Source organism: Gavia stellata, chromosome 7 (assembly GCF_030936135.1).
Source record: "Gavia stellata isolate bGavSte3 chromosome 7, bGavSte3.hap2, whole genome shotgun sequence".
NCBI lineage: Eukaryota > Metazoa > Chordata > Aves > Gaviiformes > Gaviidae > Gavia > Gavia stellata.
Genome location: NC_082600.1, coordinates 28,954,354 through 28,973,650, shown reverse-complemented (window position 1 = coordinate 28,973,650; position 19,297 = coordinate 28,954,354). Strand labels below are relative to the sequence as shown.

The following is a 19,297-nucleotide window of genomic DNA, read 5'->3' as shown; positions in this document are numbered from 1 at the left end:
AAATTAACAACTTGAAACCAAAGAATGGCAAAGGTCTAATAACAAAGCAAGGTGAATACCTTGCCCTTTTTCAAGTATATCGGTAGCATTTATTTGAGAAACTATATAGGGCTAATAAATTACCATCCAGAGTACTTTTGCTGTTGTCTCCTTAGCTATTGTCTTGTTACAATACATCTTCATTATGCTTTCAACCCTTAATTGCTACGTTGCTGCCATCTTGAGAAAGAAGAGAAGGAGAATCCCATGGCAAGAGATCTTTCAAGTAGCAGGCAATTCACGACAGAAAAAGCCACTTTGAAGCTGCTAATGCAGTCTTTTTGTAACCAGTCTCCCTTGCGGAAATCAGCGGTGTTTGCAATTTATTCCAAGAACTGACCCCATCTGAGGACTGAAGTATTATTTTTTCCTGTATATATATACACATATGCACTTGTTTTAATGTAAAATGACAACAAATAACTTAATATTAGACAAATCTTTCAGACCTAGGTATCTGCCACAGGTTAATATCTTCTAGGGCTTCACTCCAGAATTTTCCAGAGAAAATTGCATAGTGCAACTGCAGTAGACTTAGCCAGCATGTCCCACCAGTACTTGAATTACGATGCACATGAGTAGAGGCTACTGCATTATAAAAACTAAATCCCTGTGGTCATCCTTCCTTGTCCCCAGTTGTAACAGGACAAAAAAATAAAATGTTTTGTAGACAGCAAGTAAAGCTTATCTACTTGTAAAAGTTGCAGCTCACTATGCTGCTTCGCCAAAATACTGTTAGGATTTTCAACAATTGCAACACTTCGTGTAACAGAAGTAGTCTCTGTAGGACACCATACTGATACATAGCATACAATCTGAGTAACGGTCCTACACACAAGCAGGTCACAGTCTTCAACTGCAAAAGTACCTCTTTGTATCCAATGATGTATTTGAGGCACTCATGACTGCTTGGGTTTATCTATTCCTGGGTGGACACTAAGTGTCCGAACAGGTAACTATTATACTGTCTTCTTTCCTGGAGCTAGGACCAGAGCTCAAGCAGCTTTGTCTCCCACCTCTGCTGGTTCACCTTCAGAGAAGCATTAGGTGCAGTTGCTACAACAAATGTTAGTCCAGGTAAGAACACGGAATCACAGGAAATGCCAACTGTTCTTCAAAGTGCAAGACTGTGTCCAGTCAATACTGTTCATAACACCCATCACAGGGACTCATAGAAGGACATCAGTGGTATGATTGCTGTAAGCAGAGCAGTTAACATAAAAGACTCCCTCTGTAACAGCTACTTTTCTTCTAAACTGGAATAAAGACAAAGACAGCAAAGAAACTGAAGAACTGGTATAAATAGAAAATGGTTTATTAAAAAAAAACAAAACAAACAAAATCACACTTCAGTGTGTGGCCAAAGGTCTGACTTTAATTTAAACGACGTATCCAGCATCCATGCTTCAGAAGTCATGTAAACATGCATATGAAAGAAAGGGAAGCTGGTGCCTGCTGGCACGCTCCTCAAAACCTCACCTGGAGTGGTCTTTAGAATATATTAAGTTTGTTAGCAGGGTATGAAGTTTGAATTCCTACAGGGTACTAAGGAAGTGAAGAACAGGTGTCTCTATTTACACATATAGTATTTCCATAACCATCTTTCAAACAGAAATGCAATTTGCTGCATTTCTAACAGCTGTAAAAACAGTGACAAATACAGAAAAAAATGCAAGTAAGCATGCAATACTACAAGGTTTTTTGTAATTTTTTTTTTCCTAAGACAGTTTACTTACTTACGAGGAAGTGTTACATTTTATTTCACAAGCCTATGCAAACTAGTTATAGGAAAAGTATTCAAAAGATAGCCCTTTTGAAAACTCAATCATCAAGAATTACATGGAAATGTAGCTTTTGTATGCGGGTTAAGACTTTCCACATACGAACAATACTGCAATCCTCCTTTATAACAGAAGGGAATGTATTATTAGAATGCTATTGCTAAAACATTCTTCATTTTAAAGTAACTATTTAATTAATAAGACTGTTTTTAAAGGAGTTGTTCTGAAAGCAAGCTTTCAAGATGATCCAAAAGGAGCTTATATGCATGCTTTGTTTTCATTGCTAAAGTCATCTCCAATGAACACTACTCAGCTCTATGGTTTAGGTATGTGTAAAGCATCATGAGGATTCTGAAAAGATTTCTTTTTTATTGAAGAAGCCGCTCAGCCTCCTTGGACTTGCTTTCTTTTGTTTTCCTCAGTAATGCCTGTTTTATAGCATTGATCTTTTCATCAAGTTCAGCCAATGAGTAGTTCTGCTAAAAGAACAAAATAAAAACCACAATCATTTACATCTTGTAATTGCTAGAGAAGTGGCCTAGCACTTGATACTTGAGGTCACTGCATATTGCACTAAATGATAGAAATACTTTTGCAGAATTGTCTGAATCTAGTCTATGGCTATTTAAACTTGAAAGAAAAAGAATGTAAACTTGGAAGAAACTGACAGTCCTAATCATGGATCAATATATCCACGCTACTTCCATTAGATGCTTGTTTAACCTGTTCATGAAAAACCAAAAATCCTTTGATGGTAAAACACTGGATGAGACTATCTAGATCTTGTAGAACCCGGCTTTAAAACTGAAGGGTTTTTCTCCTATTGCCCAATATTGATCTCCTCTATGCCCACTTGACTTGACAATTTTTTTGATCTCTTCTTACACAAAGAACTGGTCATCACCCTTTTTATAAAAATACTTCACCCTATGGACGATTTTCTTCTCGTGTAAACAAGCCTACTTCCTCAAGCCTCAGATGGCCCACATCCCATTCTAAGCATTCTCCCCAGTCCATCTGTCTCCACGTGTGATGGCTACTAGCAGACAGTGTTCCAGCTACGGTTTCACTTGCACTGATGAGAATTTCTCTCTTGTGGCCTAAGGTACACTCTTAATGCATTCCCTTATGTGATGGTGTTGTGAAAATAGCAAGTCTTACTGACTTAGGTCAATATCTGCTATGATGTCAGGTGCTTCTGCAGCACTTTTGCCAAGCCGGCCATTTCTACTTTTATTGTCTCTTCATAAACTGATAAAGTGAATAAATAAAAAAAACAAACAAACAAACAAACAAAAAAAAAAACCCCAAACAACAAACAAACAAACAAACAAAAAAACCACCAAACAAAAAACCCAACAAAACCCACCAAACCGCAAAATAAAATCAGAAGCCATTACTAGGAAGCTGATCAGAATTCACAAATTGCTTGTTACCCCTATATTAACATCATTATAGATTTTTTTTATTCTATCATCCTTCTAACTGGTGAAAACACTAACCTACCCTAGTACAGACTCTTAGAAGACCCATTTCATTGTGACACCCACTAACTTTCATTCTCCTTCCCACCCTTTCTTTGCCTGCAAGCTATCCAATACTGATGCAGCCATTTCTGAGAAGTTGCTTTGTAGAACTTCTGATTGCTTTTCACTCAAAACATCCTAAAATTAAGGTAAACAAAAGTTAACAGCACTTACGTGGGGAGGTTGAACCTTTCTCCTCTTGCCAGAACAGCTCTAAAGAAAAGACATAATCAAAACAGACTTAATGTTGCACTGACAGAAGACCACAAGTAATTCTTTAACAACATTGAGGAGTACAGAAAGAACAGTGACTGCCATTCCATGGATTAAAGAAATCTTTTTATAATTAAGTGTACTTTGGATCACGAGAAATACTACTGAAGAGCAGTCAGAAGCTGTTGAAGCTTCTCCATACTTGCCACCCAACACCTATCAACTGAAGCTTCCTTCAGACAAAATCAAGATCAATATCCAGCTTTTGAAACTGTCAATATTTTTCTCCCTAAAATTTTCATATATCCACACCAATATTTATGCAAAACTTTGGGCAAAAAAAAATGCTAATTACTGCACAACACTACTATTGCCACAATCACAAATTTTTCCCAGATCCCCATTCTAGAGAAGATCCTAAAGCACTTTCCATGGAATTTTCAGCTTATGAAAGTATACGTTTTAACTTCTAGTTTCCAACAACTTAAAGAAATAGCCTCACAAATAAATTACTTTATTGGTCTCCAACACAAAAAAAATGAAACAAAAATTTATAATATCGCTACCGATTTTTAAATGCTGACTCTTCTTTGACTGTTCTCAAGGGAGAAGTTACAAATCAAAACACGATCAACAGTAAAAGAGCCATTTTTACTGTTACGTGGGGAAAGAAGGAAGAGCAAGATAACAGACAAGAAATTTCTATAGCCAAGCAGATCCTGATGTAGTAACAACTGTTCTTTTTGTCCTGATTTCCTTTGGTGAATGAAGGATAAGGATTACTATTCAGAAAGAGACAGAACCCTGCCTGAAAACTAGCAACAAAGAAATCTACATCATAGAATCACATGAAACAATTTTTAAACGGTTTACTCTCTCATCCTATTGGAACAGTTATTTCACACAGCTGATCTTTAGTAAACAGATCATGTACAGAAGCCCAAAGGATTTCAGCTGATTTAAGCCATTAATAATTTGTGCCAAGATCAAAACTTTAGTCAATTTTCTTGTTGTTAGAAACACTTCAGATTTTAATGCAGGGGCGAGGGGGCAGAAATCCAACCCCTATAATACATTTCTTACAAATTAGTTGCTGGCCACAATTTTTTCCCCCAACATATACTATTTTCTTTCAAATGAGAAATTAGGTAAAATATGAACTTAGATAGATGGTCCACATGAAATGTAACCATTACGCCAAGCCAGAGCTGTCTACCAAAAGTGCCTGCCCTCTAACTCCTTAGCTTTTTGCCTCTACACCAGAGATTTAAACGCAAAAGTCCTGAATGCATTTAGGTATGCTAAAATAAGTTGAGAGAATTTCTTACTACAGATTGAAAATATTCAGGAGACAGTCCTTCCAGCTCAAGGATTTTATCTTCAAGCTTCTTAATTCTCTGATAAATGTCTCTTGGTACAGGACCACCTAAATACACCAGTACAAATACAAAGAAATCAGGAAAAGCGCTTGAATAACTTTTTAAACTAAAGACTGCAATTTTTACAGGTGAATTCTTCGAGTCCAGCTATCAACCAGTAGCTGAAACAAAATGAATGGATGGGATAATAAAAAGGAAGGGTAATTAATATGATTCAGGGTAAAACCTGATTGATAAGCCAGTGCAGTCAGTGAAGGCAACAGACAACTTTATGCAGGTGGTTGAAATACGCCTGACAAGGTCCCTGGAACAAGTAACGATCACTCTTACAATACATTGGTCACACACCAAATGTTATCACTTCAAAACTGAGAGCAGCATCAGGAGGGAGCAGATAGGATGGCAGACCACACATCCATTCAGCATTGGTATCTAAGGTTGTTCTGAAGGAAACCTACCTCCACCAAACACCAAAGGTTAGAGGACAGGTATGAGTTGAGCTTCACAAAGAACAGCATTTGCCTGGCCACAGATGGGAAAAGCAGGGGTGGGCAATGTGTGTGTGGAATGGACTAACACAGCTTTGGAAAAAACCCAACCAACTAAACAAAAAAAAAAACAAAACAAAAGAACAAAACCCACAAACACCACAAAAACAACAGCAACAAAAAACCCCACCTCAATCCATTTGCTGTTTGCAGCTATCCTACAGCAGCTTGGGCTTGTTTCCTCACATAAGAACAGAACTGATCAAAAGATCAGCCTTAGAAAGCATCTTATTTATGCTACATAGTATTCTATAAACTGAAATCACTATTTATCACAACTAACTACTGGCTATCCCAATTAAAATGATAGTCTGGTTCTAAACAGTAGTGACAACCAAGGCCTTAGCAAGCTTTTACTTCTTCTCTTGCCACCCATTTCCATTTATTTCTAGGTCTGTTAGATAAGACAATTCTATTCCACAAACTACTGAAAATAGGCACTAATGGGGTTTTTTACCATTTATCTATTTCCTCACTTCAGACAGACAATTTTGCAGGTAGCTTCCCTCCTTCAGTTCTTCTCTCTACTCATCACTCAGCAGCTACTAATTAAATCAGCTAACCTCTCCCTCTTCTTAATATTGCTGTCTCTTAATGTAAAGAGAAAAGAGCAGTACTAGCACTAGAAGAAGCTGTTCTGAAAAACAGCAGGTTGACTCAAGAACAACTCTTTCAGTTATCAGAAACAAAAACTGGCGAGCAGGTAGCTGAGGGAGGTTACCTGCTCAGATGAATACTTTTTGCACAGCTGCTGGGGTAAGCAACAAATGATCTTGAGACCTTCCCCAGGAATGCTGATTCAGACAGGAGTTGAGCTGGAATTGCACACTTTCATCCTTTTTCCCTATAATGTAGTTTAGCTGACCTGTTCCTTCAAACAAAATTATTATACCTATTACAGGCTCATCCTGGAAGCAAGGGCCCCTCCTTAGCTACCCCCAATCATTATCCTTGACATGCATAAACTCCAAAGCTACTACATGTTGTAACCTTAATGCTGGCCAGGCACTTGCAAATTCTATTTCCATGCACAAAAGTCACCCTATTTTTGAGACACCTATACAGCTAAGCATCAAGCTCTGACTGCTGCCTCAACAGTATCTAGGAGTATTCTACTCTCCTTGCCACCAGGGGACTTTGATCCAGTATGCATTCACAGGAATCTAGTAATCTAGTCGATGCTCACCATATCCTTAGAGAATGGACTGGCATCTACTCAGTATTCAGAAGACAAAAAAGGACAGTGTGCGTCTGCAGTTTGATGTGTAGAACATTCACTTTATTAGGTGAAGATCTAGACTTCTGTTCTGTTTTGAAAACATTTTTCAGGAATAATTCAGGTTCCTCCTTGATAACTGCTTCATTGATTTATATTCTAGAAAACTGAGGCTGGGGTGAGGAAATCAACTACTTTTTTGAAGTCAGTAGCCTGGTGGCTATGGCATTTATTTTAGTGAAAGGTGTGGACTTATGTTTGCATGGCTAAAGGTAAGTATTGACAACGAGCTTCCCACATTCTGAAAAATAAGCTTCTCATCTAACTGTATTTCAAGAATCATCTACCTTTAGGAAAAGGTTTCAGGTTGTTTTTTGGGTTCATCCTATCCCCAGCCCACAAGGTTTCCATGAAGCAGGACTAAGTCCTAACCTCAGCTTTTCCTGTTCAGTGGGTCAAGACAGAAGGATTCCACTGGCTGTAGAGAAAACCTACCTCCAGATATTCCAGATTGTTTTAAATCCCATTCTGAAGTGCCTCTCTCTCGCTTGCCACCACATCAAGTGTAGATTTACTAACTCGGCATCCCAATTTGGGCATAAATCTGGGTTATATTTTGGGCATAAGAACCTAAACATTAGATTACAGTACTTGGGGTGACTAAACCCTTTGTTGAATCTATCCACTGTTTTTACAGTCACAGTTTTTATAGACTTGCCCAGTTCTACTACAGTAATGATAACTGTAGTACAAACTGGCACACCGACGTCAAAAATAAAACATGATACAAACCTGTTTGTAACCGTAAGTGTGCTTCAATGTTTTGCAATCTCTCCTCAATAGCTTGGTTTCCACAATCATGAATGGGTACATTGGCTTTATGACTGGACCCATGTGCTCCTTCAGATCTAGTCTGAGGTCCATATGTATTTACTACCCTAGAAACTAGGTAAAGAGAACACCAATTTAACATATATGCACATGAAACACAAAGCACATCTAACTAAAACAATCAAAATATTAAAATCCGAAAACCTGCGTTAAATCAATTTCACACCAGTCTCTCATATGAAGGGTCCCCCACACTTTAAGACCAAAGGTTCAAGTAAAAACATTTTCCTATTTTTGCACAAGTAACTAAACTAAACAAAAACCTAGGACTGTACATATGCAAAGTAAAAGAATTACTCACACATTCACGTAGAATGGCAGTATCAAGAATTTGTCATCAGCTGCTGATAAATAGCAGAAAACCCGATATCTATGTCAGCAGTTGCACATGCAAGCTGCTGTGAATGCAAAGGAGAGGCCAGGCCTAATATTACAGGAAGCATCATAAATATACAAAGATGAGGGGAGGTACACAACTAGAAGAGCCACTATGAATCTCGGCAAAGAAGTTCTCTTCTAATTTTTGTTATTCAGGTAACAGCTTTAATGACTCTTCAGCTGTTTCTGGGTCTATCTTTTCCCCCTGCTGAACCATGTCTTCATCAGAAGATTTTAGTCACTTCTCTTTAAATCACAGTCATTTCTCAGGTCCTTCCTGATAGGACTACTGCAGTGTACTGCAGACTATGTTGGCAACTCCAGACTGAAAAACACACCTTCTTACTCAGTACTTCATGAAGGTCACATGTTATGTTCTTGCTTCAGTTTATGCTGGTTTTACCTCCAATTCCTTTCTAAGTGTTATTCATGTTTCAGTCATGAACTGTTTGGGTTTTAGATACCTGAAGTGCAAACTTTTCTTTCTTCCTGTAATACACTACCATCCAAGTTACAAACTAGCACTCAGTTTAAAAGTGACTACTGAAAGGGGTTCTTAGTGAAAGATTCTAACCTCAAACTCACTTCCCCATCTCCCTCTTAGCTCACCAGACCTTTTAATGCTTATACCTATCATCGTGCTTCACAGTATTATTCTGAATTCAGAATAATGAATTGGTTTCTAGAACCAGTATCAAGTGGATAACTCAATACTACCACTCTCAAAAATGGAAGAGAGGGTTACTTTCATTCTCATTTTGGAGATTTTGTTTGTTTGTTTTTAAACACAGAGTAACTTGTATACACCTAGAGTGCAGCAGATGGACAAGCGATCTTCTACGTTAATCTTATAACTTCTGTTGGACAATCGTTTCTACACTATTTACTCCTTTTCAAAAGGTAGTGCAGTGGTAAGCTTGTTCCCTAGCTTGTCACTTCCCATAAATCTCTATCTCAGAACTTCCACTGTGTCCCAAAATTTTCTAATTCAATATACTTACACCGGCTAATGAAAAATAGAAGATAATTTTATTAATCTCAATTCCTTAACCGGACTGCTGGGTTCACCTTAGAAGAAAAGCTAAGAATTGTTCAGCTTCTCTGTCCTGCTTTATCTTTCGCATCTTTTCTTTCAGACAATGAAAATAGGCTACTTTGTTTTGGTCTTTAGTGCATAACCATCAGTTTAATGAAGCAGTTACGGGATTGAAAACCTTGGGGAAGTAAGTGAAGATGCAAAAGTATTCACTAGAGTCAAAAATCAATACATTAAGTCTGCATTTTTTGAGCATTCTGTAAAAAGTTTTTAAGTCAAAAATTCATGAGTGCTGTTCTATCTGGACACTCTTAATAAATAGGTATTAAAATAGCTGCTTACCCTTTATATGGCTTTTAAATCCAGGATAGGGTGTGAAAATTGCATCTGTTCTGGCACAGCTATTTTCTAAATAAATAATAATAATGTAAGAAGTGAGGTCCTACTTATGTATTTATAATTTAAAATATTCTAACCATCATCAGTTTTAAGGCTTTTAACAAATCTAGTTAAAATTTTTCATACAATAAAAACATCAGAAATACTTCATTCATTCTATAAACTCTTGCTCATTAATAGTTTCACACACTTGCATGGACCTACTAGTTTTAATCGGATAAGTCACTTATATAAACGTATGCACACGTGTATTGCATGTATGCACAAGTTTATCGGATCAGGACCAAATGTCTTCCAATTTACATTTTAATTGGTTCTTACTTTTCACTGTATTTCTCTGTAACTTATTTCTTTTTTCCAGTACAGAAGTCTCTTCCCTGCTTACCACTGTTGCTCTGTTTTTATGTCCTTTTTTAAAACTGTTCTCCTCCTATTTTTAGACTGGTCTAGTTTACTCATCAGCATTCTTTTCTCACCTTCCTGCATTTAGTCTGATGCCTGTGACTTCTTCAATTTGTTTAATCATAAAAACCTGCAGTACAGACCATCTTAATTTATTCTAATGTTATATTTTAATCTCTGTTCAGATACACCAAAGGTTTACACATAATTCACAATTTTAGGAATCAGTATTTTATTATATAGCATATTCTACTGGACTTCAGATGTCATTTTCATTTCAACTAATATTCAAGCAGATAAACTCTCTTCCTATAAAGCTTACAAAACAATAAGCTTTGATCTCTAAAAGCATGAGTACATCACAGAGACAATGCACATCTGGGTTCAGAGGTACTTAGAAAATGTCTCCGTAATATTTATGTATACATAAGTGTCGTCACTTTTAAGATGCATTTGGTTACACAGCTACAGCTCATGCTAATGGGATCCAGCCTACCAGATGGATTTAAGATTGTTTGGTTACAGATACAGCCAATTCTGCCAGTTGGTGCATTAAAAACACGAATAGAGTGAGTAATGTTGCAAGGAAAAAGTTATTCTAAGTAGCTAGTAATTCAAATTGATTGCAAAAAATACTTCTTTATAAATTAAATAGCATTAAATTAACTTCAATTTGAATATGCAATTCACAAGAGATTTCTGAATTGCAATTCTGTTTGAACATCTAGCTAAAACATTGGGAACAATAGCTACAAAATAATCTGATTTAAGATCACAGTTCTTAAAATGAACACAGTAATAGCTACAATCTTTCTGTATGGGGTGCATTAAACATTGTCATCCAGTGACTACTTTCTTTTTTTGTCTATCTGACAACATCTGCAGCACACATGCAAGTTCTTACTTTAAAACAAAGTTACTCTTAAACAAAATTCTGTTTTAAATATAGAATAGTGCTTTTAAAAAATAAAAAAAAAAACCCACCAACTTAAATTGCTATGAAGATTAAAGTCTGGCTAGCCAGTTACCTTGATTACAATCAATAACATTGCAAAATTCCCTGACATTATTTTCATTGATCTCAGCTTGTTTCCTCTCGATGAAGGCTGATATCCGCCTGTCAATCTGCAGGTAATAAACATGATGGCATATATCTATTTCATTCTTTAAATTTAAAATTTAGAAAGGTCTTTTTCTTTTTTTTTTTATATTTAGGTAAATCACTTACTTCTGCTTTTCCAGCTTTTATTTGGACCACCTCTGGATCAAAATTAATCTGAGCATCCTTCAGATCTCCCAAGTCGTAACTTGCATACTTTTCTTCAGTCTGACAGTTACCATCATAAACATCTAAACTTGTTTCACAAGTTTGGTCTTCTGTTTCACCTGCAGGTTCAACATGGCCTATATTTTCCTCTTTAATCAATGACTGGAGTTTTTCTAAAAGAGGCTGAACAAATAAAACAGTATGTTAGGGTTAAAAAAAAAAAAGTCAAAAAATTCCCCAAATAAAAGGCAAAAATCCAAGCACTATTATAATTTCTAAAATAGACCAACTGAAATAATTTTAGGAATTACAACATCTGCCTCTGATGGAACACAGTAATAAAATAAAATTAAAAAAAAAAAAAAAGCTGTAGTTCCAAATACTGTGCACACCATGATTCTGGCCTTTTTGACCTGTGCCTTTTAGAGGTTTGTATAGGAAAACTCCCAAATTTCTGCGAAAATCTGCCTGCTACTCTTCAATCCTTGGCACCAATGCCACTTAATTAACATGTCATTCAAATGCCTACTCAGAACAGTAAGGCTTAGTATTTTTCCTCCTTAACATGAAAGCCAATGCTTTCACACTGTAAAGCCTTTACTTTATCACCACAGCACTACATTCTCCACTTGAAACTGCAGTTGTCCGAGTGAATGAGAGAACACAGACATGAAATATATAGGCGTTATCCTGAACACATGCTTTTCTTGACACGGTTGATTATCTACTTAGGTCATGAAATTAAATGAGAAAATGCACTGACATTTGTAGCAGAAAAAATAAATCCTTATTATTCTACTGCAATAACTCTTACAGAAGATACAATAACAAAACCTCTGTACATATGTCACACCCCTTTTTTAATTTTTACCAGTATCGTCTAGTCTGAATTTCACTGCTTATTTTCCCTCTAGAAATTATTTTTATTTTTTTAAAGACAGCATGATTTTTACCAGTCACATTTCCTGAAATGGAATCAAATTCCTACTTGCAGTGTCCTTACTGTTGGATGTAATTGTTAATTGCTTTTATCTTGCATATTTTTTCTTTTTGTTTATCACACCAAAGATTTGGTGGATGTCTGGAAAACATAAAGGGTCTTTCTTTTACCTACAGACAAGCAAATACAGGAACTTCCTTTTTCACCCTCTCAATACTGCATGCTTGAAATAATTCATTGACTAGCTGAAGCAAAAAAATGGTATTCAAATCCCCACCTTTTACAGCTGAACTATCAAGGTCAAAACACTGTTCAGTTACCAGCTGACAAACCGCTCACCCTCCCTGCCATGCAACTAAATTACACATACTTTTGGCAGGGTTGGAAAGTTTCAAATAGTTAAAAGAAATGACAGTAATGGTGACTGGCTACTTGGCAAGATGAGACATTAATGTCAAAGAAATTACTCTTTTTAAAAAAAAAAACTACACTGAAAATATATTTAATTGCAGCAAGACACTCCAGGATGTGTCATGCTGGGATAATGCCACTTCTTGAACCACTGAAAGCACTCCATGAGCCTCAAAACTCACCCAACGCATGGAATCATTATCATAGCATGACACACACCTGCCGTGTCTTATTGCTTAATTATAACCCACCATAGATGGAAATGTATCACATTTACAATGCAAGTCTAGAAATCAATGAGGCTGCATTTATTCAGCCTGCTCACCTGCAGTGGCTATTCCCACCACTAATCTGAAAAATCCGTAAGTACCTATGAAGCATAGTGGAATCCCAAGACTATAATACTTTTGCATTCTTTTTTGTTGGACATAGCAATATAAGATGAAAACGACTGAAATTTTACAGTTCAGATAATACAACTGCATTCATACAACTACTACTACTTTCGTCAAGTCGAATGTGTCCAATGAAACATTTACCTGCAAACATAAAATATGCTGCTGAAGTGCGCTAAAGAGCAATGTTGGCTGTAGTGCTGATGTGCTTTGAAGCTTGCTCCAATCAATTACAACTTTCACAATATCGTCTCCAAGGTTAAGCTTCAAGAGGGCAAAACAAACACAACAAAAAATTACGCTGTTATGTTGCATTAACGTCACAAAAGTATACAAGACTTCTACAGGACAACAATTACGCTTAATCTCATACAGACTCCATTTTTATATGAGGACATTGGAGAGGTTTGACATTAATTATAATTCAAGCAGCTGCCATTTTCAAAGCTAGTATTTGTGGAGTATATTCAAAAATTAAAAATACCTTACTACCTCATCACACTTTCATTGTATTAATTTTATCTTTAACTTTAGACAATTCTCAATTCAATTAACTATTGTATGAAAACATAGTGTTCATGTTAATCACTCAAATCTTTTCTTTTAACAGATGACAGAACCACCAGTAGGAAGAAAAATGCACCCAGGATGGCAGTCTCCTGTAAGTTCATGTATTTTATTCTGAGATTTGCAAGGCTATCTATGCCTGTATGACCAAGGTCTTGATACTGCACCATGCCACATTCCTGAAATTTTTATTTGTTGCTAATCCAAAGGAGGATTTATATTAAAAATAAGTGCTTAAAAAAAAATAATTAAAAAAAAAACCTCAGGGTTAAACAAACTCTAGACTACACAGCACCACTATCAAACACATTTCCAAATCACACTATTTCCTTTTATATGCTTTCAGATTAAAATAGCAATTGCCATAGTCTATTCTCTTTGCCAAGGAATTGCAATATTTAGCTCCCAAAGCAGTGAAGAGAAACACACATAGTGAATCTGAAGTTTTATTTAAATATCTTCTATAAGCTAAAAATAAACTTCCACTTTCTAATACAAAGCTGATTGTTAATAATCATTAATGAACTACACACTTTCACACTCACCTTTGCCATTTTTGTTACACTGAAGCTCTTCTCCAGATCTTGAAGTAATGAGCACTTTCATTTCCCAAAGCCAACTAGGTTGTTCTCCAAACAAACAACCCATAAGTGATCCCCCAAATTCTAAATACTGATAAAACTCTTGTTTAAAATCAAGAGGACCTATGGGTACTCTGTTTGAGACACAGAATTCCCAATTCATATGCATATTTGTACAGGTACATCTCACTCCTTCCTTTCTTAAAAAAAAAAAAAAAAAGAAAGAAAGAAAAGAAAAAGAGACCTCAGGCAGATGACAAAAGTAACATTTAACATATGGTCTAAAGATATCTAACTTCTAACAGCATCAAATATTATGGACAAGAACACAGAATGCATATGCACTTGTTTCCTGAATCCACCGCACAGTGTATGAGGAAACAATGAGAACTAAACCCAAGAATACTTCCATCCCTCTGAAGGCAAAGCAGGGGATACTAAGTTGTTCTACGTTAGTTTTAAACCCCAACATTATCACAATTTTGTATGCAAAGAGCTATAAGCCTGAGCCTTCCTTCTTTAGTCAAAGAACAGCCTTGTTAAATCCAGGGTTAGATTCCAAATTACGTAGCAAAGGAGATGGTCTGACTAGATATATAACATATTTTAGATAATTTTCACAGAAATGGTTATTGCTGTTTAGTTCTTAAACTACACGGGATGTAGGACAAGTAATGTTTTAGGAAATACTAGTTTTGAACACCTTACAAAATCAAGAATGTATTTAGAATTAAGCCACTGTGCATATGTGATTATCTGAAGCACATATTTCTTCCCAAAGTTTCTAAAGTAACATCTCCTATACGCTACATTACAGTCCACTGACAGCGTAAAAAAGGTGTAGATGTAAGTCATCATAATGAAACAAAATAGGAGTCCTACTGCCATTTCCTAATAAGCCTCCTTTTTCAAAAAGAATCAGCTGATGTGTGCCTTCATAGCACAGCGTGTGACTCCTGTCTCGGTGGTTCAATGTACAAAAACAGTAAGGCTTCTGACTTAGAATAATTTAGAGGCCAGTGATATTTTAAACTCATAGACACTGTTTTTAAGTAAAGAATAAACCCCTCCTGCATCCAAACATGTTTCTAGTACAATAGAATTAGTTTTCTCAGTGTTTCACATCCTTCTACTTATAAGAACTGTGACAAGCAAGTTTATAAATTCTGTGATTTGGTAACTTCAAAGCCTTTGTATATTTACAAGTCCACAGCCTATTCTGTAGCTGTTTACAGGATCATGTCATTTCAGCCCTTTGAAATTGTTTTATGAAATACACTGACTGTTACTTGAGGTTTAAAGAACTCTTCACTATCAGCCAGGTTTTAAGAGCTGTTATCCTCAGATGTCCTCCTAGTCACTGTGCTGCAAGTGAAATGTCACTGTGTCAGAAATATTCCTATTTACAGTCCAACCTGCTAGCATAAATCCAATTTAAACTACTATGACAGATCACAAACTGTGACAGCTAACGATCTGGCATATGTTCACTCATCTCTATAAAATGGAAATGGGGAATCAGTAGTTTCAGTCAAAAATGCAAGATGGATTGCTACAGTCAGTAAGCTGGTAAAACATCACAGTTCAATCTACCAGAACTCAAGTGCTGGCAGACAAGAGTGTAACTCAAGAACTGGAAACAATCATGACTCAGCAACAAAAAGGGCCTTCTCAGCTAAGATGGAGCGACCAGAACCCTATTCATAGTTCAATGCAGTGCACAGTAAAATGGGTTTGTTGTCATAGAAAGAATACACTCCAAACACCAATGAAGACAATTTTACTCTGCACCATAACTACTGTAACTCTACTGAGGGGCTGTAGCAACTCTAAACTGGTCTCCTGCAATTGTCTGTGCACACCCAAATATTGTTAAAAATCACTAAGCTCTCTCCAGTGACACGCAAGACATAGAGCAAACTTTGGAGAACAAGTAAGCTACTGAAGAGGAGAGAGAAAATAGAGTGTTTAATGTCGTTTTAAAAACGATCAATTAAATTTGTGATGAGTACCCTAGTTAAGAGCTTAGTAAACTTTTCCTTTATTCTTCTTTGTGTTTTTCATAAATATAAGAGTTCAACTTTTCATTCATGCTAACATTGTAAGAACAACAGTATGAATGACAGTATCGCATCTGGACAAAATGACAGTCACTAGTTCTTCATTGATTACATTTAGAATTTTAACCAGTAAGAATTATGGGATATTTCATCCTCAATACACAGATAGTTTTCCTGTCCCAGTAATCCTATGAATCAGCAGTGTCTGATCATCAAGTTATTTAGCACTGTACTCCTGTTCAAAAGCTAGGATAGTTTTTAACCACTTTAGAGATAGGAAAACTGGAACTCTTACTAGTCAGCACCTGAATTTCCAGGCCATTAATTTTGGATTACTTTTGTTTGAAAACAGAGACAACTACTAGCAGACTTTGAGGTCAGAAGCAAATATAATACACAATTGTATTCAGATGGGAGGTGAAATGCTCTAAAAAATAATTTCAGCTCAGTCAGCAGCTACTACTAAACTGCCTCTGTATCTAACAGAGTCCATTTCTGAGTATTTTCGTAACATAAACATACATTAAGTTATATTATCTCCCCCAGATATCGCTCATCATCTGGCCCCAAACTTTCAAATTGCTATCTAATTTCAGAAGCAAAAGTGTGTTTCTACTGCCTTCACAGAACTACATATAAGCTTCCACAGTGGAAAAGGAGTTAATATGTAAATTATTTATGGTAATAATTAAGTTGTTACTAAAACCTTCTCCTGATAAGGGCCTCCCACCACTACTGTAACATGTTAAATAATTCATAGTCATTACTAAACCTAAAGTAGGTGTTTTAACTTAAGTACCACAGAGCAAAGCCACTTTAAAAATTCTGACCTACTGAGATGCACTGTGTGTTTCATAGTATGTTCTTACCAAGGCAAGTCTAACTTCAAGATCCTCATCATCTATTTTGATTTAATGTAATGCTTTAGCAGCTTTTCAATTCAGTATCGTTAATAATTAAAATACAGCAATTAGACAGACTGCAGTTTCTCACGGGAGAGATGATCCCTCAAACTACAAAGTGACACGAGACGTCCCATCACTAAGAGGCAAAGGCACGGCCACGACTATGAGATGCGGCAGCAGGCCACGCACCCTGGGGGTGCCCACGCCAGGAGGGATGCGGTGGCACCGCCAGCCTCCAGCCCTGAGAGGAGTTTCACCCCTCCCGCAGGCAGGCGTGAACAACCTCCCGAAGCAAGGCCGCTCCCTTGTTTGTGGCGGGCTTCTTTTCTCTCCGGCGCCGTACTTCATCCCTGGAGACCAAAAGGGCCCCGCAGGCCGGGGAGAACAGGAGCACGCCCTGCCCGTGCCCCACGGCGAGGCGAGCCAGGCGCGGTGCGGGGCCCGCGGCGCCCGGGCCAGCCCTGCCTCAGGCCTCCCCCTCCGCCCGCCCCGCACTCACCTGCCCCGCCAGCCCGGCCAGGGAGCGCAGGGCGCTGCTCGCCACCTCCGAGGCCGCAGGGTCGGCACCGATCTCCGGAGCGTGGCCGCCGGGCTGGAGCAGGCGGGGCACCGCCGCCGCCGCCATGACACCGGGCCGAGCCGAAGCCGCCAGCGACGTCTCTGCCGTCGCTCCGCGATGACGAACACCTCGGGTGGCCGTGCCCGCCGGCCTCGCCTCCCCGGGCTGATGGACAGGCGCGGCAGCCAATCCTGGGCTGCTCTTTCGAGGCCGGCGCTGCGCGGGGGGGGCGGCTCGCCCTACGGGCGCTGGCTTACGTTGCCGGGCGGGGTAGGTGTCTGTTACCGGCAGCGCTGGGGGGGAGGAGGTTCCGCCTGGGCTCCTGAGCCCGGCCGTCCTGCTGGGCTGGGGGCTGCTCTGCCCCAGCGCCTAGGAGCGGCGGCTCGGGGCGGCCTCTCGGCTGTGGCAGCAGGGCCCGGGTTGGGGAGGCAGCCTCAGGCCTGGCTGTCCTGGCCAGGCTCTGCCCGTCCTCCTCTGGCCCCCTGGGTTTCCGTGCTGTGGTGTGTGGAGGGCCCTCTCCTGCAGTACCTGTCTCTGCAGCATAGTGAGCAGCCCTGTTTCCCAAACCTGAGGAAACATCTTAGCTTTTGCTCTTTTCTCAGGCCTCTCTGGGACCCTGAAGCTTTTCTCAGCTCAGGTCCATTGCAGCTATCAGGTTAAAGACCACCTCAGTGGTCACAGAGTCACGGTGTGCTGGCCCAGGGGCGTAGGGCTGCCTCTGTGTGCTGCTTTGGCACCTTTGGTACCACCAGGCTTTGAACCCTGGACTGCAGCAGCTCCTGTGGGGTGTCCTCTCCCTGCCAGCTCACCTTGCCCCCTCATCCTTTTCTTTGCCTCCTGGCTCCTGCCTGTCCTTCAGCAGCCTCCACGGAGCTGTCGGCATGGGCACATGGCAGGCACACTTACAGGAGTGCCTCCACTGAGTGCTCATTCATGGACGGAAGGAAAACGTGTATTAATACTTAAGTATATCAGATTACTGGACTTGTTTTGGCTGTGCTTTTCTGGTTATACCTTCACTTTTATACATTCATATGTGCTTCTCTTCAAAGCCTTGACTCTTCTGGTTACAGCAAGGTTGTTTTTTCATCAAAACCTGAGGAGCAAGTTTATCAGAGTACTCTGATTATGGGGCTTGCCAGACTGTATTTCTTCTAAGACAGTCGACTTGATTCATTTCCTAGGACAGTAGGAATACTGACAAAGATTTTCTACCTGATGTTTCCTTTGATAGCCTAATTTTGATCCTTTAACCTTCATACCTCTTCCTGTTCCCTCCCCCCCAGTATTTTTTATTCCATTGGGAAACAGTGAATGCTGTTGTATATACAAATGGTAAAGCATTCTTAAATAAAGATATTAGAAAGGCAGATTAATTTATTTGACTGATATTTTGGGGAGTATTTTGAAGGCATTCCTCTCTAAGGTATCCAGACAAAACTTACCTTAATTCAGTGAAAATAAATCCCACTAAACTGAAGACATAGTATTCTGCGTCTCCATTCAGCAACCAACTTAAATATTTAAGAAGACTCAAGTAGAGAAAGTCCTGCTCAGTTCCAGAGGAAACTTAGTTCCAAAAGGGCTTCAGTGCTAATGGTTACAAATATGTTTCATGAAGAGCTGTGTTTTGCAAGAATATGTTATCTAAGGTGAGCTAGATGGCACTTGGCTGGATTCAGAAGATGAGAACCACTCTTTGGATTCAGAAATGCTCACTGCAAAACGTGTTCCTGATTTAGAAGCTCTGAAATATAAAGAAATTCACTTAATTCCTGCAAAGATACTGTTTTTGTCAAATGAC

The 19,297-nt window shown here is 38.5% G+C and overlaps 1 protein-coding gene across 1 annotated transcript; it reads right to left on the bottom strand.

Annotated features, from left to right (window-relative positions):
• Positions 1-1,349: 1,349 nt before the first annotated feature.
• MBIP (MAP3K12 binding inhibitory protein 1) lies at positions 1,350-18,376 on the bottom strand. Its single transcript, XM_059819541.1, has 10 exons — positions 18,308-18,376; positions 17,434-17,658; positions 12,966-13,085; positions 11,037-11,258; positions 10,837-10,933; positions 9,350-9,415; positions 7,495-7,647; positions 4,888-4,985; positions 3,521-3,559; positions 1,350-2,299 (listed from the first exon to the last, which is right to left on the bottom strand). Exons 1-10 carry the CDS (start codon positions 18,374-18,376, stop codon positions 2,189-2,191), a joined length of 1,200 nt encoding a protein of 399 aa, XP_059675524.1. The 3' UTR covers positions 1,350-2,188.
• Between the last annotated feature and the right edge of the window lie 921 nt (positions 18,377-19,297).